Below are 23,107 nucleotides of genomic sequence, written 5' to 3' on the forward strand. Positions count from 1 at the left end.
CCCCATCCAAAATACTATTTTCTTCAGTATGTGGCACAATACACATGGGATAACAAAAAAAGAAAGAAAAAGAAATGAAGCAGTCCCTGCACCTTACGTGAGTTCCAAATCTGTTAGGATGGGTTCCTGTGGATATAGGGTAGAATATGCCCTGAAACTGAATAAAAATCCCTGGAAAAAAATAAAAAAAGAAGCGCCACAAAAGCAAGGATGTTGTTTGTTTTGTTCACTGTCATCTCTCCGGTGCCTACAACAGTGTCTGGCACTCAGTAAATATTCACTGAGTGTTCACTGAAAGAATGTCATAAAATTTATCACAGCAAGAGAGAGAATGAGAGAGTGAATGAGAGAAACAGACACTGAAAGAGGTCAGGAAACTGATTTTTTTTTATGTCAAAAGTTAGACAAGAAAATGGACAAGACATAAAAGTTAGAAAGAAAATGAAGACAGAGATAACAGATAGGAGTCATGAGAAAACCAATAAAAGAGAATATTATGGAAGTCATATTAGGAAAGTGTTAAGATAGTGGGAATGGTGAATTGTATTACTCTCAATAGATGATTTGCTTATACATACCTTGCGTGGTTGAAAATCATATTTCACACAGTGCTGAAAACCTTTTCCTTTGGACTTCAGTGATGTAACGATCAAACAATTGCCAACAAAATGAGCAGAGTAACCAACTCCTTTACTTGTACGAAAACTGCAAAGAAAACTGAAAGTAGTATAATATCCTCTGCTACAAAGAACAATATACCTGAAGATTACTATTATATAAATAATATAAAACATAATTATAAAAATAAAACTTGTATACCTATAGAGTAGAAAGGGTATTACAGGTACCAATGAAGACTAAAACAGGAATTTAAGTTGGGAAAATAGAAAACTGTAGAACTTTTAACATCTCAATTTCACAAATACATAAAGTAACACAAATACATAGAAACAAATTAATGGTCAATAAAAGGCTACCCAGTAGATTTCATAAACCTTCAATGATCATCTGGATTAGCATATACAGAAATCATATACACAGTTAATGTTTCCAAAAACAACTTGCTCTTTAATTCTACTATATTTCTGAAAACAGCTTACAAATTTACAAAAAAAGTGACAGCCAAGTTTGGAAAATAATGTAGGTAATCAAGCAAAATCAAGCAAAGGAGTACATGTACTGTCTAAAACAGAAAAAAAGATGTGACTAAGAAATAGAGTTATTTTCTTCCAGAGAAATACTCCTCCAGCTGTGAATTCAATCACACATAAAAACCTATAAATGTTCTGACAAATGACAGTATTACTGCAATAAAAGTATGATCTCCCAAAATGATCTTTTGGAAATTCAACCCCATTTATGTTTGGAAGTTCATATGTTTGTTAAAATTCTCTCTCATTACTATCCATATGTAATCTTTCTGTAGTAGAGTCTACAAACTATCAATAGCTCAAATTTTTCAACACTCACATTTCTGAACCAGTCATTATATAAAAAGCACATAAAATATTATGCTACCATTAAATTCTACATGATAGATACTATTATTATCCTCATTTACAGCTGAAGACACCAAAGCACAGGATAAACAGTGAGTTGTAAAGGCAGGACTTAAAATGATGCAATCTTATTTCAGAGCACTGTAAGTATTAAATGATGTAATACAAGCAAGCACTTATAATGCCTAGTACATAGTAAGGTAATAAATGAAAGTTTGATGTTCTTGTGACTTGGCATTATTGGTAATCTAAAATGACCAAGTTCTGAGTCTTACAGGTGAACTCACTGTTGGGATGATACACCCATTCTGTTAGTTATCTACTAAATAATTAATCTTATCTAATTATATCTTCTCACATGGTTATCTGGAGAAGGAAATGGCAACCCACTCCAGTATTCTTGCCTGGAGAATCCTGTGGACAGAGGAGCCTGGTGGGCCTGTCTATAGGGTCACACAGAGTCGGACACAACTGAAGCGACTTAGCATGCATGCATGCATTGGAGAAGGTCATGGCAACCCACTCCAGTATTCTTGCCTGGAGAATCCCAGGGACAGAGGAGCCTGGTGGGCTGCCATCTATGGGGTCACACAGAGTCGGACATGACTGAAGCGACTCAGCAGCAGCAGCAGCAGCAGCACGTGGTTATCAAAATCAGTATTTCAAAGTATATCTTAATTATGCTCACAGAACCATGTAAGTCAAAAGGCAAAGTGAAAGAAATCTGATAGTAGTGTGTTTTCCATTTTCTCTTCTTGATCAGTGAACAGCATCTTCACTCAGAACATACAACTGATATGTGCAAACTCGAGACAGGAGGTCTGTAACACTTGATTCTTAAAATGGAATTGAGGGGGAAAAAAATAGTAGGGCCGATAGCCTAGAATCAACTGCCAAAAATAAATAAAATAAACTGACATAACTGTATCTTTATAGGTTTAACATATTTATTTACTTATTCTACGTACTATGTTGCCTTGACACTATGTTACATATTTAAAAAAATTGAAATGCTTAAGACAAAAGTACTAAAATTAAATATATAACTTACCAATAAAGATAAGGTTTATCCTTATCAACATTAATGTTATTTAATGGATCCATACGAAACCAAGTGTTTAGGGTGAAGCCATTCTGATAAGGCCACTTTGCAATAGGAGGCAATGCAATTGCCTACAAGGTAATGATAAAAAATAGGAAAGTATCAGTTAAAGAAAATGTGACAGTAACTAAGGTCAAGTACGGCTTTCACAGATTAAAACACAATGAAGGTATGAGTATCAAAGAATCATGAACAAATATAAAAATAGAAATTATTATCTTATTAAAGTAATCTATTAATATTATTTGTTGACTATAGAAGAATTACACTTTCAAATACTCAATAAATCAAGTTTCATCTCTAAGTTATACAGTATGGTTCAAACTGTATTCCAATAACGCCTCCTTCAATTTCACCAATATACAGTCCCTTAACATATGCTGCAAAATTTTCCGTTTTCAGCTTACATCAGGTTTTCAGTAATATTTTACTTGACAAAGGAAGCTGAATTTTCAATCAAAAAACAATTGTGTTATAAATGTTAATGGAGTCAATATTGAAGAAACAGAAGTATTAAGAAATAGCACTAATACTGAAACAAAGAAGAGGAACATGGGGTTTATCATTCAGAAACTGAACCATTGAAATTTATGATCAAAAAGAACTCAGATCCACTTACAAGTAGGAAAGGAATTAATACAGTATTCAGTTGATAATAGTAATTAGAAAAAAAAAAAAAAAAAAACTAGCCACTCTAGGGAAAAGAAATGAGAAAGCAACATATTACTTGACCTGAAGTCAAGAAATATCTAAGTGGATTCACTTATCTTCCTATGAGATATCTAAATTCCTTCACATAACAGATAAGTACCCTTAATGATTTTATTACTGATCTGTTCCTCCAAGCAGATCCTTCACATTGCTGCCAATGAACTTGCTCAAATATAACATATAGCTTCCATATTAAATATCCTCTGCATATAAAATAAATCCTAAGTTTCTTAAGTTTACACAAGGCTCTTTACACACTGGCTCCAACAAATCCTTTCAATCTTATCTCTTCTAGTGACTTACCTTACATCCCAAAGTATATCTGAACATACCAGCTGTTCCACCTGTTCTGTTACATGTTCTGTTCTGTTCCCTGTTCCCCAGTTTGTACATGATACTACTTCTGCCCAAAACACAGCCTCCAATAAGATCCCAGTTACCCCTCAATTCCAGGCTAATATGTCTCTCTCGTGAAGCTCTCCTCAACTTCACCATAGCCTAGTTTCTCATTTCATTGTTTTCCCATAGGAATTAGTCCCTAGCACATAGCACTTAGTACCTTGTTGTAACAAGGTGCTTTTATGTCTACCAGTGAGTTCCTAAAGAGTTAGAAATACAGTTTATACTCCCAGCATTGTGACTTAAGACATAGAAAACATTCAATATGTGATCACTGAAAAATCTCAAAGTGGCAAAATGCCTACTGCATAAAAAAAAAAAAGGAAAATAAACATATAAACACATAAATGGAAACATACCATTTGAAATGAAGACTGAAACCTTAAAAATGAAATGCAAGTTTTCCTATACAATATATGTCATGTCCTTTCAGATTTTAATACTAAGCAATTAGTCCAGTTTAATTTTCAATATAGCTTTTTTAAAACTTTTTAAAAAAGAAAATGTTTTACTTAATTTTTTTGTTTGGTTGTTAGTAAAATGTAATTCTTGCCAAGTTTGCTGCCAGATTATATCTCCGTATCACTAAACTAGACATCATCTACTATAGCTGCTTCAGAGTACCAAGGTAAACAGGAGAAATGTTTATTGAGGACATTGAATAGTGATTCTACAGAATTATAAAAATAACTTAAATGTATTCATTTGTTCATAATGCCTGTGGAACACAACTGGCACAGGGTTAGATTCATGGTTTCCAACCTCTTGCCATGATCAGCACACCCAAGTGGACGTTCATACCAGCAACAGCAATTCATGACAACACTACCAGTGCAGCATTAATAAGCATTCAGGAGGGCAGTTCACTCTTTCTCTTTTCCCCCATTACTCCACATACCCAAGCAATCTCTTACTTCCAGCCAATGGCCCCAGCACTTTCGATTAATACATCATCAGTCTCATCATCTGGTCTACTGAGCTCTACATCAGAACTTAGACAACATGTTGAACTAAGAGATGCAGGAAAGAAATTGAATTGAACTGCTCTTCAAGTTTTCCAGAACTATTCTTCCACCATGGAAAAGACATGTGGTACTCATTTGTTATTATCCAAATGGTAGGACCGAAAGAGTCCTAAATCACATTCAGTTGCAAACACCAGTGAACTAAATACAACACAAAAAAGAAAAATAACACTAAAGAAAAATAAGCTTCAGTGATAATGATATAATAATAGTCTTTGGTCTTGCTTCCCATATTATAATGATATAATAACATTCTTTGGGGCTTCCCAGGCAGCACTAGTGTAAAGAATCTACCTGCCAATTCAGGAGACACAAGAGACACAGGTTCAGTCCCTGGGTAGGGAAGATCCCCTGGAGTAGGAAATGGAAACCCACTCCAGTATTCTTGCCTGTAAAATCCCATGGGCAGAGGGGCCTGGCAAGCTCCAATCCCCGGGGTCACAAAGAGCCGGACACAACTTAGTGACACAACAAAAACAACAATAATTCCATAGATAAATAGGGATCTTTATTTATGGCCAATCTCTTCAACAAGATGGTTACCTCTACTCAAAGACATTCTCTTAAATTTATTTTTTATTACATATATATTCTAAAATTATCTTTTATTGAAGTATAGTCTTAAATTTAATAAGTAACAGCTAGAAAAAATGTTTTGATGACCTAAAATGTCCCATTTCTAAAGGGTATGACTCAACTTCCTGTTCTTACTTATGTACCAACCAAAGTCTTTCTTTCATACAGTACACATTGTATCCCTAGTTTTTTCCAACTCTTTAATGCATACATGCATTAATCAGTGCACAAAAAGCTAACTTTGTGAGAGGACTGCCTAATGTGGAACTCAGGTTCATTTACTCCCAAATCATTCAGGCCTAAATACCCATTATCCCATGGTGATAATGGCATGTCCTTTGGACTACTTCTGTGATTATGGGTTTAAGCTACCTTCACATTTCTTCCATACTTCCTTCTACAATATTTTGGTATCCATAAATAGGGTCCCTCATTGTGTCCAGTGAGTCCACAGAACTCTGAAATCTGTATCCCTCACTGCCTCCTACACTAGTTGACTCCAAAATTTACATTTCTAACTATCTCATTTCACAAATATACAAACGGAAAAGATTCTGATGTTCAGACAGGATGCGTTCAGTTAACTATTTCAATGAATAGAGAAGTGTACTATTTCTTAAATTAAGCAAATTCATGAAATAGATAATAATCATGAAAAACAAATCTAAACAATATATTCATAAAGGTAACAGGGCATGCAAAATGTAATCTTACATTTATCATTAACCTTCACACAAATCACTGAAGAATTCAATTAACTCTGTAAATGTTACCAAATTGCTCATATGGAGGCAAAAAAACTCATAGAAAATATCTCCACAATATGAAATACAATTCAGAGGGCCTAATATGTTATTTTGGTCCTTTTGGAGGGAAAGTAAATGGTATCATGATTTTAACCATCCAAAGGCACTAATGTGAGCAGCGGTCCAAACAGTATATACTTTCTTATTACTAAAATACCACTGGCTCATGCTCATTTAGAAGCAGATCATCAAAACACTGTGATGGTAAGGGTTTAAAATCAGCTCCTATCTAAATTTTTCAGCAGTAGAAGTAACATGTTTGAAAATTAGCCAATTTGTTGTTAAATGAAATATTGGATTTAAGATCAGGAAAATTCTTGTTAAGGTTGTGACTCTACTTTAAGACTATGAACAACATTTACTCTGCGGAGGCTTATTATTATTACTTATTATATTATTATTATAATATACTTATAATATTATTATTATTACTTAGTTTCCTCAACTGACAACAGCATTAATATCACTTACCTTGTACAGACTGTATGACTCAAATGAAACAATAGTTATAAAAGTTCCAGTTCCTTCCCTACTTCCTCCTCTACACAGAATATACCCTTGATCCAAACTACTCTTTATGAAAATGAGTGATGCAGGGAAAATCAGGAAAAGGGGAATAGATAGTATAAGTCTACCAATATCCCATGAGCAAAAACAATTCAAACATATTCTACTAATGACATTAAAATTATCTCTGTGCGTGTTATGTGTATGTAAAATGTATTACATATTGATAGGTAATTGTTGGCCAAATGGCTAAAAACAGGATGAACTGCAACCATACTGAGGCAATTCAGGCAATTTATTAAACCAGAGTCATTCATTCACATTTAGCTAAACTTTGTTAATTCTATATATAAAACAGGAATTTGCTTATATTTCAGTCAAAACATTTTGCTCTTCTCTCCCATACCTTAGATTGAAACCTATCAGACATCAGATCAACAACAGTTCTGTAAAATGTGTTAGAATTATGTATGTGTGTGAGCAGAACTATTATATCTAAGAGAACCCTCACCCACTTAGGGACAGTGACAGTGATTTCTCTGCAGATTATATATGTTCACTCTAACAAACAGATATGTAAAATGATTGACTTCCATCCTGTAAATTGTTTTTTTAAACGTATCTATGTTTTGTTTCATAGTTGGTGAAACTGTAACTTAAAAAAAAGATTAGTAACAAAACAGTCAGGAAAAAATATAAAATTAGGAGAATGACTGAAAAACTGGGAGACTGCTGAGAAGGTGAGGGTGGGATGATCTGAGAGAATAGCATTGAAACATGTATATTATCATATGTGAAACAGAATGCCAGTCCAGGTTCAATGCATGAGACAAGTGCTCAGGGCTGGTGCAATGGGATGACCCAGAGGGATAGGATGGGGAGGGAGAAAGGTGGGGGGTTCAGGATGGGGAACACATGTAAACCCAAGGCTGATTCATACCAATGTATTGCAAAAACCACTACAATACTGTAAAGTAATTAGCCTCCAACTAAAATAAATAAATTAATAAAAAAAAAGAACACTGAAGTACTTACAATAACCAAAGAGCAATAACTATTTACATGATGTTTTACAACTTTACAGTGCTTAAACAGTACATTATTTCATTACAGGCTCACAACCCCTATTCCATTATAAAAGTACTAATATTTTACATGAAAGTAAGCCAAGAAACATTAGTCCTCTACAGTAATGAATTAGAGGATTCAGAAATCAAAACTTGTTCTTCTAGCCAAAAATTCCACATATGCTCTACAATGTTACCATATAGATTGAAATGATGAAATCAAGAAGATTGAGAGCTATTTCTTTGAAAAGAGGAACATAATGGAAACATTTCCAGCTAGACCTGGGTTCCATCCCTGGGTCAAGAAGATCCCCTGGAGAAGGACATGGCAACCTACTCCAATAGTTCCTTGCCTGGAGAACTCCATGAACAAAGGAGCTGGGCAGGTTATAGTCCATGGGATCACAAAGAGTAGGACATGACTGTGTGACTTTCACTTTCACTTTCCAGCTAGACAGACTGAGGGAAATTATAGTAACAAGAATGGAAGAGGAGGCATCACTACACATCCTATAGACGTTAAAAGGATAATAAGAGGATAGGATGAACAATTTTATGCCAATATATTTGATAACTGAAATTAACCAAACAATTACTTGAAAGACATAAAACTACCAATGTTCACTCAAAATAAACAAAAAACTTTCCTATATCTACTACAGAAATTAAGTTCGTAATTTAAAACCTTCTCACAAACAAAATCCCAGGCCCAGATGGCTTCAATAGTGAATTATAGCATACATTCAAGAGTGTGTGTGTGTGCATGCGTGCTAAGTCGCTTCAGTTGCGTCTGACTCTTTGTCACCCTAGGGACTGTAGCCCACCAGGCTCCTCATCCATGGGATTCTCCAGGCAAGAATACTGGAGTGTGTTGCCATGCCCTCCTCCAGGGGATCCTCCTGACCCAGGGATCAAAGGTGCGTCTCTTAGGTCTCCTGCACTGCATGGGTTCTGTACCACTAGTACCACTTGGGAAGCCCACATTCAAGAGTAAGTATTATCAATTCTACATAAACTCTTCAACAGAGAGAAATGAATACTTCCCAACTCATTTTATGAGGAAATGAGTTTACGATCCTTAAGATCACAACCAGAGAAAGATTTTACAGGAAAAGAAAAATGTTATCTTCAAATCAATCATAAAAATAACTGTAAAATTTATTAGTAATATATTAGCAAATCAAATCCAGTATTGTATGAAAAGGTTGTTACACTGTGATCAAACAGATTTTTTCCTAGGAATGCAAAGGTGAGTTAACACTAAAATATCAGTCACTGTAATTCACCACATTAATAAGATTAAGAAGAAAAACTATATGATCATTTCAATAAAATCAGAAAAAGCATTTTACAAAACTCAACACTGACATTAACATACTGATGGTGAAAAAAAATTCCCAGCAAATATGAATAGAAGTGAATTTCCTCAACCTGATAAAGGCCATTATCTTAAAATGTAATGCTAATAGCATATGTAATGGTGAAATATTTAATGCTTTCCCTAAGACGAAGTCAAAGCTGTTATGATTATTAGCTGTAGGTCCTAGCCAGTATAATAAGGTACAAAATGCAATTAAAAGGTATCTACTAAAACTTGTTAGGACAAACAAATGAGTTTAGTAAGGTCTCATGATGTAAGGTCAACAATAATAAAATTTTGCATTTTTATATATTAACATAAAAAAATATGGTTTCTGAATGAATTTAACCAAAAATGTTTAATACTTGTATGCTAAAAACTACAAAACACTGAAAAATCAAAAGAAAATGAAACAAAGAGACAAATATATTGTGTTTCATGAATTGGAATATTCAGAACTAGATCCACACAAGAATGGCCAGACAGTTTTCAAGAAAGGTATCAACACAATCCAAAGTGAAAAGAACTATTGCTTCAACAAATGGTTTGAAATAATTAATAGTCACATGTTAAAACAAACTAAAACTTAACCTCCAATCTTCTTCACACCATATTTTAAAAATCCACACAAAAGGGATCTTTGTGCAATCCTAACATAAGAGCTAATATAACATAACTTTCAGTATAATGCTAAGAGAAAAAAACCCTATAACCTTGGTTTATACCAATTCTTAGACTACAAAAAGCATATGTCATAAAAGAAAGAAAATTTTAATTGAACTTCATCAAAATTAAAATCTTCTGTACTTCAAGAAATATTGTTAACAAAATAAAAAGACAAGCATCAGATTGGGAGAAAATATTTGACAAATGCATTTCCAAATTGACTTATATCCCAGATATATAGTGAACTCTTGAGATAACAAGACAAACAATCACATTTTGTAAAGTGAACAGAAGATTTGAACACAAACATCACAGAAGATTTAAGAATGGCTAATAAACACAAGAAAAATGCTCAATATCAGCCATAAGGGCAACACAAAATTAAAACTACAATGAGTTACCTTTATACTACCATTTACAAGTCTCAAATTAAAAAGACAGGACTGAACTGAACTGAACTGAATGTCCAGGATGCAGATCAACTGGGATTTTCATATATTGCTTATGAGAATGCAAAATTTTTCACCTCAGAAAGCAATTTGCTTGTTTATTATGAAATGAAATACACACTTAATAAGAAATCCAGCAATCCCACTCTTATGTATTTACTCAAGAGATAAGAAAACATACCTGCAGAAGATCTACATTCAAGACCTAATAGTTTTACTTATAATAATCAAAAACTGAAAACCCAAATGTCCATCAACTAGTGAATAGTAAACTGTAGTATATATCCATAAAATGTAATAGTACTCAGAATAAAAGGAATAGAATAAACTCCTGATAATCTATTACAACATGGATAATCTCAAAAGCATTAAGCTAAGTAAAAGAAGGCTGACAAAAAAAGACTTAGATACTATTTGATTTGATTTATATGAAATTTTTAAAAAGGTAAAATTATACAAACACAAAATAAATCAAAGGTTGCAAAGGAGAGAACCTGGGAGAGGGAACTGGCTTCAAAGAGATAAGGAAATTTTGGTGAGTGATGGAATTGTCCTAAATCATGACTGTGGTGACAGTGAAGGGATTATTCAAAACTCATCAAACTGTACTTTTTAAATTGCTGAATTTGACTGTGGGTAAATTATGCCACAATAGAATTGACTTAAAATAAATAAAAACAAACACAAGTATTTAAACTTACCGCGGCACTACAACCAGGGAAATTGAAAAAAGTATCAGGACCATGTCTTTGTGGCATCTGATTAAGAACGGATAATAATTTTACTGCATGCCTTGGCTAAGGAAACAAAAAAAAGAAATGTCACTGTACAAATTTAACAAAAATATCTAATGTATCACCTTAACCATCAGACTGTTTTCTAACTAGAGAGAAAATTATTTTTAAATCATTTACTGAACTATTTAAGAGGAACAATTTCTATTACCAATTCAAGTTTATAGTTCTCTAGAGACAAATTGTTGAACATTAAGCATTAATGCACTGATACTGAATACTTTTCCCTCTGACCACAGCTTACCCAGATTCCACTTTCTCCTCGAAGCATGCTGAATAAAAGCTTCAATTCCTTGACAGTGATGCTGTAGCTGGCAAGAACCCCCAACATATCAACTAGAAGATCTTCAAAGGAAAATAAAGTTATTCTGAACTCTAGTCATGAGCTGTCATCTGTCAAGGTAATACACTTTTAGAAAGAGCAAAAGTTATCTTGTCATTTCTATATATATATTGGTATCCATTGTAGCCAAATGACCTCATGAATAGCTATTCGAATTAACAATTATTATTCATCATATAAGAAAAAAATACTTTAAAGACTTTTTTTCCCCACCAGAATTACGATTTCAATTAAGTTCTCTTTGAAAAGTCATAAAAAATGGATTTTATAAATTCCTAGAATATACATACATACACATAAATCTGCTATATGCAGGGAAAGACAACCAAAAATATGCAGAGGTACAATGATTTAATACTGTAAATTTGTTATTTTCAAATGAAAACTGACGTTTAACCACATTTTGTTTTAGAATTATCTACTCTTAATAAAACATATTCTTGAAATAGCCCCTGGCCCATCAGCAACAATTCTGAGTACTCACTCCTTGCCTGGCATCATTCCAAGTGATTTACAAGCATTAACTTCACAAATTCCTGTAACAAGCTTAAGTATTACCATTAACCTCTTCTAAAAATAAGGAAAGTGAGGCACAGGTAACTTAATCCCATTGCCAAAGGACACACTCTAATAAGTGGTACAGTTAAAATTCAAACCTAGGCAATATGTCTTCGGAGCTCTGATTTTTACCCACTAGTCTCTAAATGGAAGCACCATTTCAACCCCTGACTAGTGCTATCCATTATGACAACATATTTATATGCATACAAGAGACATACGAGCTCACTAAATAAGAAAAAAATATACATTTAATCTCTTGTCTTTGATTACTTTCTCATCTCGAGACACTGTGAGTGATAGTACCTCTATGAGTCATTCTTTGCAAGAAATTAAACATTTAAATATACATATTTCAAATTCTAAAGCACTTACTAAGAATTCAGATACTACACAAGTTATAATAAATATACATAAACATTATAAGAAGCTTATCATAAATTAATAGTTTAGGTTAGGATAAACTGAAATTAGTTATTGATATATACATTATTTAATATCACAGATTAATAGCTGAACTTTGAGACTTTAAAAATATTTATTATGTATGTATTTCAAAATAGAAATTTAATATGGTTAAGTCATCAATAAATTGACTTACTCATAACACCACTGTAAGTAAGCAATCTCTATGATAAAACTGTGACTGTGGACATGCCATTTTAAAGAGACATTTTTAATGAAAGATCATTCACTATTCAAATTATAAAAATGTCCAAAGTTACTACATTTTAGCCAGAAGATCTATTTCTAAGAAAAAATTCTAGATAAAAACCAAGCACCTTAAAACCTCAAGTTAATATTAAGCATTTTTAAGCAACTAGCTCAAATGGCAAAATCTTCCTCGAAGATTTCTTTCAGGTATGTCTACACATACTACAGTAAAAGAATTGTGTTTTCAAACCTTTATCTTATCTCCTATATATCTCACACAAAAAGACCTATTAAATTTGCATTTAATTACATAATTATTAAAATTTCTTATTTATTATACAGATAACATAAACAAGCACCTCAATTTTTAATTTCACTATAACAACACTTCTTTTCTCATACAAGATTTTTAAAGGAGAAAAAATACTATGAAAATATACTATCAATTTACAATAGATGTTTAAACACCTTTTAGTAATACTTCACATTATTAAATGAAAAGAATTTCTTTTAATGTAGCATGCTACAAAATACTCAGAATGAAAACTTAGTAGTGTTTTGGTGGTTACTGGGGCTTCATTAGCATGTTATCTAGATTTTAATTTCTCTATTGAAAAGGTAGAGGAAATTTTTCTAACACTTTTTTTAATGTTTAAATAACAAAAAGTGAAAATTTTGTGTTATCCATATTATTAATGATAATAAGGGAACTAAGAGGCTTTGTGTAACAGAAAATGTGAAGATATGAGCTTCTTGGTACTATCAACCTTACTATAACCTTACTTCAGTACTCATGAATTATGTACAGTATTTTCACAATTGTGGCTCACTTGCTAAAGTGTACTCTATAAAGTGCACTTCATTTACAAAAAAAGAAAAAAGAAAAGGGAAAGAATTTTAAAGGTTTAAACCCAGATATGAGGATTTAAAGATCAAATGATGTTCTATACAACATGTGTACATGTAAGTTTATATAAATAAATTCCTGCTAATGCTAAAATTTAGAGAAATGGTACCATATCTCCATCAAAAATACCTTCTAATTTTGATTCTAATTTTTCAAGTTAACCATCAGTAACCAAGAAAGAGAATGCTAAATTATTCTAAATAGAAATACATGCCATCTTGAAAGCAACTACAAATGATTTTAATATCTTCTATAAGAAAAACAAAATTGTGGAATATTGTTCAAATTTTAAAAAGCATTTATCTTTATTCTTCATTCCTTCTTTCCTGTTTAATATTTTGTTCTACTGATATTAAAACTAATTATGCATAAGGCAAAACATTATAGAGGATTTTCTGGGGTTTGAATTATTTTTAAGCATCAGATACGATCAGATATTGTGAGGAATTATACTAGCACTTTTAGAATTATGTAACCTTCTCATGTCAGAAGAAAGTTAGGCTAAAGACTCATGGCTTAAGAGAATCAACATTACAAACTGCTTATTTTCTGGGAATAGCTGGTGCTCTGGGACCATCTTTCAAAATATTTTTACTTAAGTGCATCTAGCCACAGAGGGAAATGGATTTGCAGGTGAGTAAGGACTGATGATGAAGAAATATACATATCAAAATTATTATTTCAAATAACACATAACAACACAAAATTATTAAACTTTTATCTTGAAATTTCACGCAAATTGTATACTCTAATCCACAATGTCTGCATTTAATACAAAAGTTCCTCCAAAAAATATCAGAGTAAAATTGACACTTCCAAAAATTACAGCATGCTTGTCCTAAGGCTTTTAGCACTTCCTATCCCATATATGTCACACTGAAGAAGATGGAGTTCAGAAAACTTTTAATAAAGTACCAATTTTATAGAAATGTAATATGTATTGTATTTTAATTATGTAAAAGTTTAAGTTCTGCATAGAAAGGTACCGTTCATTTTTCTGATAGATCTCAGAGCACTTTTTCCACATTACTCAGATTTTCTAAAACCTGGAAAACCAAAATAGTAATTATATCTGTCTAATACACAAATCATCTTTCATTCTTCAGGTTTTCCCTTAATATAAAGCGCACATTAACAATACATCTTGACTTATCTATTTTAAAACAAGGTAGCTTCAACAAACCTATATTAAACTAGAGAATAAGAGAAGTATATGAACATTTAAATTATACTTTCCTATCAGATAATCCCATACCTGCTATCATGTCATCTACAGCACTCATTTTCAGCAATACTTGCTCAATGAGCCCAACTTCTGTACTAGTCTGTAAATTCCGAACACTTTTTCGTAGGATGGCTGTAAACATGCTCCATATTTCTGCTTGGCATGTGACATCACAGTGTTCCAAAAGCTCTGTCATGCACGTTATGCTCTCAGCATCTTGGATAATAAAGTTCATCTCCAAGTCAAATTCTCCACCAACCAGCTGAAAAGAAACAGAAAAAATCACTAATGATAATATGAGAGGTTATATATACAAGGAAACAAATATTTAGCTAGCAAGAAAATATTAAGAGTCTAGAAAATTTCAAGTCTTCTAGTTGAAAACTAATTCTGATTAAAAAAAGTCACTATAGATAAGTGAAAGGTGCTGTAAGAAATAAAACTATCTAAGAGAATTTTTTTTCCTTTCAAATGGGAAAAGGTAATTTCAAATCTAGAATAATAAAGCAAAGTAGAACAAATAACTAAGAGGTAAATTCAGGGACAAATTTGCTTAAAAAGGTGCTGACTCTGAAAAGTGATAAATACTAGAACATGCAGATCACTAAAGATGACTGTCAAGGCATGGAAATCCATTTTCTTTTATATTACTAGAATAACAAAAAAGATGTAACAAAAAAATAATAACTGGGTCTAATCTCCACCTATAGAATATGAAGAAATGAGAAACTACGTTAGCAAATTTATACTAAATGTTGAAAGAATTAATGGTAAAATTGTTTGATAGAGAAATACCTAATATCCAATGGGACTTAAAAAAAAACAACATGTTAACTGGGAAAAAAGGCAATGTATTTGACTTGTGACACTATGCCAAGTGACTCATAAGTACTGCTGTCCCTCCTAAATGCTACTTAAAGTACTGTGACAGACAAATACACATGGAGTAAAAGATATGATGATCCTCTAACACTACACTGGTCAAATCACACATGAATTAGTTTATTCAGAAGTCAGTATCATTTTTAAGGAAAAACATTAAAAACTTGGATATATTTTTGATCTAGAGAATGGGAAATTTAGCCAGAAGATAATAGGCATATACAAAATATGTGACAAATTTGAAGTCATTCATTCCCTTATTCAATAGATATTTTATTTATTAAAGAGTAGAACTTCCTGTTCTAAGAAATAGAAATATATCTATGGACACAAAAAGCCCATGCACTAACAGTGCTAAATGCTAAAAATAAAAATGTTTATCTGTATTTACATACATTCTATTTTGTTCCAAAAAAGGTTGAATTTGGCTTACAAATTATATAAAGTATAAAAGAAGAGATAAATAGTGAGTAGCTGGGAAACAGGAAGTAAAGGAAGATAAGATTAGGGACTAGAGATTAGATTCAGTAAGTGGAATTAATTTTCCATCCATGAAAGGTGTTCATTAATATGGATGCATGAGCAAATAATATAATATAGATGGGAAAATAATTCCAATAATAACAACACTACCTAACCTTATTTAACTTATATGAAGAGTACCTCATGAGAAATGCTGAATTGGATGAAGCACAGGCTGGAATTAAGATTGCTGGGAGAAATATCAATAACCTCAGATATGCCAATGACATCACCCTTATGGCAGAAAGCACAGAACTAAAGAGCCTCTTGATGAAAGTGAAAGAGGAAAATGAAACAGCTGGCTTAAAACTCAACATTCAAAAAACGAAGATCATGCATCCAGTCCCATCACTTCATGGCATATAGACAGGGAAACAATGGAAATAGTGACAGACTTTATTTTCTTGGGCTCCAAAATCACTGTAGATGATGACCATAGCCATGAAATTAAAAGATGCTTGCTCCTTGGAAGAAAACCTATGACCAACCTCAACAGCATATTAAAAAGGAGAGACATTACATGAGTTTGAGTAAGCTCCAGGAGCTGGTGAGGAACAGGGAAGCCTGGCATGCTGCAGTTCAGAGGGTCATAAAGCTCAGTTCACTTCAGCCGCTCAGTTGTGTCCGATTCTTTGCGACCCCATGAACCGCAGCATGCCAGGCCTCCCTGTCCATCACCAACTCCTGGAGTCAACCCAAACCCATGTCCATTGTGTCGGTGATGCCATCCAACCATCTCATCCTCTGTCGTCCCCTTCTCCTCCTGCCCTCAATCTCGCCCAGCATCAGGGTCTTTTCCAATGAGTCAGCTCTTCACATCAGGTGGCCAAAGTAGGGGAGTATCAGGTTCAACATCAGTCCTTCCAATGAACACCCAGAACTGATCTCCTTTAGGATGGACTGGTTGGATCTCCTTGTAGTCCAAGGGACTCTCAAGAGTCTTCTCCAACACCACAGTTAAAAAGCATCAATTCTTCAGCGCTAAGCTTTATGTCCAACTCTAACATCCATACATGACCACTGGGAAAAACCATAGCCTTGGCTAGACGGACCTTTGTTGACAAAGTGATGTCTCTGCTTTTTCATATGCACTCTAGGTTGGCCATAACTTTCCTTCAAAGGAGTAAGCGTCTTTTAATTTCATGGCAGCAATCACCATCCGCAGTGATTTTGGAGCCCAAAAAAATAAAGTCTGACACTGTTTCCACTGTTTCTCCATCTATTTGCCATGAAGTGATGGGACCAGATGCCATGATCTTAGTTTTCTGAATGTTGAGCTTTAAGCCAACTTTTATACTCTCCTCTTTCGCTTTCATCAAAAGGCTCTTTAGTTCTTCTTCACTTTCTGCCATAAGGGTGGTGTCATCTGCATATCTGAGGTTATTGATATTTCTCCCGGCAATGTTGATCCCAGCTTGTGCTTCTTCCAGCCCAGCGTTTCTCATGATGTACTCTGGATAGAAGTTAAATAAGTGGGGTGACAATATACAGCCTTGACGTACTCCTTTTCCTATTTGGAACCAGTTTGTTGTTCCATGTCCAGTTCTGACAGTTGCTTCCTGACCTGCATACAGGTTTTTCAAGAGGAAGGTCAGGTGGTCTGGTATCCCCATCTCTTTCAGAATTTTCCACAGTTTATTGTGATCCACACAGCCAAAGGCTTTGCCATACTCAATAAAGACATTTATTTACAGGTAAGGAATCACAGGTACGGAAAGTTCAAGCAACTTGCAAAAGTTCACAAAACTAGTAGATAGAGAACCCAGGATCAAAATCCACTAAGTCTTTCTTTACAAAACTTCATAAAAGCAATAAAATCTCATTTAGGAATATTTTTAAAGTCTTCTAAAATTTAAGAGTTTAAAAACAAAGTATTCTCAAATTGTGAAATATTATACTCCGCATATATATTTTCCTGGTAACATCTCCAAAATTCAATTTTATGAGACTGTAACCCTTCTGCTGACTTCTGACCTTTTACTGAACTAAATATTCTCTCTGGTTAAACCTTGCTTTTACTTCTACATGTCAAACAATTTCAACTCCTCCTCCTATTTCTGGTTTATTAATGAAAATAGCTATGAGGAAGGTTAAGAGATTGGCTCTGAATTCAGATTTCCTGTATGCTGATTTTTGCTGTACCACTCACTTGCTGTGTGACCTTTAATGATGCTACATCTCTAAGCCTCAGTCAATTCGTCTAAAATATGGGGATAAAAGTTCCTAGCTAATAGTGTGTTGTGAAGATTAAATAAATAAAGTAGCTGGGTTACAAGCACTTAGTAACAAAGCCAGGAGCATTCAATCAAGGAGTTAAAATTAGATGTTACTTGTTCTCTAACCCAAACTTTGAGCTAAAAAATGTCGTCATCTGATCACACACATCTAAAGTACAATGAAACAACCAGTGTAACCTTTATGTTTCTGGTAAATGATAAATTATTATGGACTGTGTACTCCCTTAGATATTACTTGTCAATCTAGCAAAAGCAACTCAAGCAACATTTTAACTATGCCATGTTCAAACCAAGAACTGCTTACTTATTCATATTTATACATCCAACAGACTTGGGTCACTACTGTCAACTTGTACCTATGGTTAGTAACTTAGAAGAGGTTCTCTAGAAGCAAACCATATAGAGAAATAAGGTAGGCTGAAAAAGAATGATGTGGACAAACTTACTGACTGAACTAAAAAAAGTAGATTCCAAAGTATAATTCTGTGAGCCTCAGAATAAATCTATGTAAGAATGAGTATACACTAAGATGTAAGAACACTGATAAATTCTTCACACTGATCTTCTTAATTAGTTGTAAATGCTTAAATAGAATCTAGTATAATCAAGAAACATTATCAAATGTATAAGCAGCAGAAATGGGCTCAGTGGTAACAAAAACAGTCTGCTTTTAAAGGAATTAACAATTATAATGTTTAATTTTAGCAATCAGGCTATTATGTGAAGCCTAAGGTTCCATCTTTCACAATTAAAAAAAAAAATGCCACTTTCTATTCATCATTTAATTACAAAAAAACACAGTTACAGCTCCTTGATTTCACTGCCAGAAACTGTAACAATATTTATTATATGTGTTATAACAGAATGGACCTATGTTTTTAGATGGTCTTTCTAACTATTAATTTTTAATACATTACCATTAAGGAGGCTAACTGCTTATAGAACTATCATTCCACGATTAGGGAGATATTTACTCTTCACTTATAATGAATAGTTCAGTATTTACGAAGGAAAACATACAATAAACAGTAGAAACAATCAGTCTTTATTATTTAAACAATTCTTTAGCAACACCATGAGGAAAAGGCATAGTTGCCTTCAGAGAAGGAAACTGCAGATAACTGAGGGTAAGCAGTATAACCAAAGTCACACAGGAGTTAAGTGGCAGATCCAAACTTTGAGTTATAGTGAATGGTTGCATGGATTTGAGAAGAAGGCAAAAGAATGTGTGGCTGGAGCTTCAGGTTCAGAGGAGGTTAAGGATTTGGAGCACAAGTTGAAAGAAGCTGATGAAATGCACACATTGTTACAACTAGAGTGTGAAAAATACAAATCCGTCCTTGCAGAAACAGAAGGAATTTTACAGAAGCTACAGAGAAGTGTGGAGCAAGAAGAGAATAAATGGAAAGTTAAGGTTGATGAATCACAGAAGACTATTAAACAGATGCAGTTGTCATTCACATCTTTGGACCAAGAGCTAGATCGGTTAAGAAGAGAAAATAAAGATATTGAAAATCTGAGAAGAGAACGAGAGCATTTGGAAATGGAACTAGAGAAGGCAGAAATGGAACGATCTACTTATGTTACAGAAGTCAGAGAGTTAAAGAAACAGTTAAATGAAACACACGCAAAACTTAGAACTGAACAAAGTGAAAGACAGAAGGTAGCTGGTGACTTGCATAAGGCTCAACAGTCACTGGATCTTATCCAGTCAAAAATAGTAAAAGCTGCTGGAGACATTTCTGTTATTGAGAATAGTGCTTTTTCCCAAGAAACGGAGTCTTCTGAGAGGGAGTCAATGTCTGTAAGTCTAAATCAGACTGTAACACAGTTACAGCAGTTGCTTCAGGCAGTAAACCAACAGCTCACAAAGGAGAAAGAACACTATCAGGTATTAGAGTGAAGTAATTGGGAAGCTGTTCATTCAAGGATAACAGAAGGCATTGTAGTATATTTTGCCAAATTAAAGCCTTATTTATGTTTTCACCCTTTCTACTTTGTCAGAAACACTGAACAGAGTTTTGTCTTTTCTAATCCTTATTAGACTACTGATTAAAAGAGAGAAAAAAGCCAACTCTGTAGACACCTTCAGAGTTTAGTTTTATAATAAAAACTGTTTGAATAATTAGACCTTTACATTCCTGAAGATAAAATAAACATGTAATCTTTTATTTTGCTCAATAAAATTGTTCAGAAGATCAAAAAAAAAAAGAAAATGTAATGAAATGGCTTGTTATGAAGTCAAGGGGGTAAACTTAAAAAATCAAGATAGGACATGTCATAGTAGCTCTATGAAAAAAATCAGTGCCTTAAGAACAGTGTATGGGTAAAATGAGGAAAGACAAAATGATTTCTGTGGGTAAGAAATGAAACATTCAGAGATAGCAAATCACACTAAAGAAAAGTGAAGGCCCAATTACAGGAAAATTGGCAATAAAAAAGAAAATAAAGACAAAAAGAAAGTAAATACAAGTAAACTTTTTTAATTAACTAAATTGTATTTACATAAAAGCACAAAAATTACTGTATAAAAATTTAGAATATAAAATCCTGGCCTGTAAATGTACTATCCTCTGAAACTTCTATGGTTTATAATTACTAGCGATTCAAGTATCTTTTGTTTATTTTTTAATTATTGAGTTTTAAATATCTTTAATTTGAAATCTTAAATTATTAGTTAGGATCATAAAGAATAATTCAGTTTCCATTAATTAGTCAAATTGGATAATCATTAACCTGTTGGATTTCTTTGCAACTCTTTGGATCAACTCTAAGCTAGGTAACATTGCTTCAGTTTAGTCACTCAGTCGTGTCTGACTCTTTGCGACCCCATGAACTGCAGCATGCCAGACCTCCCTGTCCATCACCAATTCCTGGAGTCAACCCGAACCCATTTCTATTGAGTCGGTGATGCCATCCAACCATCTCATCCTCTGTCATCCCCTTCTCCTCTTGCCTTCAATCTTTCCCAGCATCAGGGTTTTTTCCAATGAGTCAGCTCTTCACATCAGGTGGCCAAAGTGTTGGAGATTCAGCTTCAACATCAGTCCTTTCAGTGAACACCCAGGACTGATCTCCTTTAGGATGGACTGGTTGGATCTTCTTGCAGTACAAGGGACTTTCAAAGAGTCTTCTCCAACACCACAGTTCAAATGCATCAATTCTTCGGCACTCAGCTTTCTTTATAGTACAACTCTAACATACATACATGACCACTGGAAAAACCATAGTCTTGACTAGACAGACCTTTGTTGACAAAGTAATGTCTCTGCTTTTAAATATGCACTCTAGGTTGGTCATAACTTTCCTTCCAAGGAGTAAGCGTCTTTTAATTTCATGGCAGCAATCACCATCTGCAGTGATTTTGGAGCCCCCCAAAATAAAATCTGACACTGTTTCCACTATTTCCCCATCTATTTGCCATGAAGTGATGGGACTGGATGCCACGATCTTAGTTTTCTGAATGTTGAGCTTTAAGCCAACTTTTTCACTCTCCTCTTTCACTTTCAGCAAGAGGCTCTTTAGTTCTTCTTCACTTTCTGCCATAAGGGTGGTGTCATCTGCATATCTGAGGTGATTGATATTTCTCCCGGCAATCTTGATTGTAGCTTGTGCTTCCTCCAGCCCAGCGTTTCTCATGATGTACTCTGCATATAAGTTATATAAGCAGAGTGACAATATACAGCCTTGACGTACTCCTTTTCCTATTTGGAACCAGCCTGTTGTTCCATGTCAAGTTCTGACTGTTGCTTCCTGACCTGCATACAGATTTCTCAAGAGGCAGGTCAGGTGGTCTGGTATTCCCATCTCTTGAAGAATTTTCCACAGTTTATTGTGATCCACACAAAGGTTTTGGCATAGTCAATAAAGCAGAAATAGACGTTTTTCTGGAACTCTCTTGCTTTTTCGATGATTCAGCAGATGTTGGCCATTTGATCTCTGGCTCCTCTGCCTTTTCTAAAACCAGCTTGAACATCTGGAAGTTCACGGTTTACATACTGCTGAAGCCTGGCTTGGAGAATTTTGAGCATTACTCTACTAGCATGTGAGATCAGTGCAATTGTGCGGTACTTCGAACATTCTTTGGCATTGCCTTTCTTTGGGATTAGAATGAAAACTGACCTCTTCCAATACTGTTGCTTATAAAGCCCCAATTCAGCATCCCACATTCAGCTTCCTCTACTTCCCAGTCCCTAGCTACTATCATAAAGAACATTTTGCAATCCCATTTCTCACTTCATCTAAAACTCTTATTTTAAAAATATTTATTTATTTGGCTTGTATCAGGTCGTAGTTGCAGTGCATGGGTGCTCTAGTTGTGGCAGGCGGGGTTAGATGCCCCAATGCATGTGAGGTCTGAGTTGCCCAATCAGCGATTGAAAGAAACCATGTCCCCTGCACTGCAAGGCAGATTCTTAAAGACTGAACCACCAGGGAAGTCCTTTAAAACTCTTTATAATATCATTCCTTATGCATGAGATAGGGCTCTCTCCCAGCTTCTAATTTTAACTTCCATTAAGCCTCCAAATGACCAACCTAGAAAGCATATTAAAAAGCAGAGACATTACTTTGCCAACAAAGGTCTGTCTAGTCAAAGCTATGGTTTTTCCAGTAGTCATGTACGGATGTGAGAGTTGGAGTCAATCCTAAAGGAAATCAGTCCTGAATATTCATTGGAAGGACTGATGCTGAAGCTGAAACTACAATACTTCAGCCACCTGATGTGAAGAACTGACTCCTCAGAGAAGACCCTGATGCTGGGAAAGACTGAAGGCAGGAGGAGAAGGGGATGAAAGAGGATGAGACAGATGGTTGGAT

The 23,107-nt window shown here is 34.1% G+C and overlaps 1 protein-coding gene and 1 pseudogene across 5 annotated transcripts in view; one reads left to right on the forward strand and one right to left on the reverse strand.

Moving 5' to 3' along the window:
- NBEA (neurobeachin) overlaps positions 1–23,107 on the reverse strand; it is a 650,396-nt gene that overhangs the window by 563,245 nt on the left and 64,044 nt on the right. For all 4 annotated transcript variants that reach the window (XM_081551831.1, XM_081551834.1, XM_081551833.1 and 1 more), the window contains exons 2-6: positions 14,679–14,910; positions 11,206–11,306; positions 10,869–10,964; positions 2,551–2,672; positions 579–705 (exon numbers count right to left, since the gene is read on the reverse strand). In XM_081551831.1, the coding sequence (XP_081407957.1) occupies positions 579–705; positions 2,551–2,672; positions 10,869–10,964; positions 11,206–11,306; positions 14,679–14,910 (678 nt within the window). The remainder of the gene's footprint in view (positions 1–578; positions 706–2,550; positions 2,673–10,868; positions 10,965–11,205; positions 11,307–14,678; positions 14,911–23,107) is intronic.
- On the forward strand, positions 18,266–20,505 carry LOC145530434 (kinectin pseudogene; annotated as a pseudogene). The gene has a single exon (XR_014071764.1). The product of XR_014071764.1 is annotated as a kinectin pseudogene (transcript).

The sequence above is a fragment of the Giraffa tippelskirchi genome, chromosome 12, assembly GCF_054371585.1.
Source record: "Giraffa tippelskirchi isolate mGirTip1 chromosome 12, T2T-mGirTip1v1.2.pri, whole genome shotgun sequence".
NCBI lineage: Eukaryota > Metazoa > Chordata > Mammalia > Artiodactyla > Giraffidae > Giraffa > Giraffa tippelskirchi.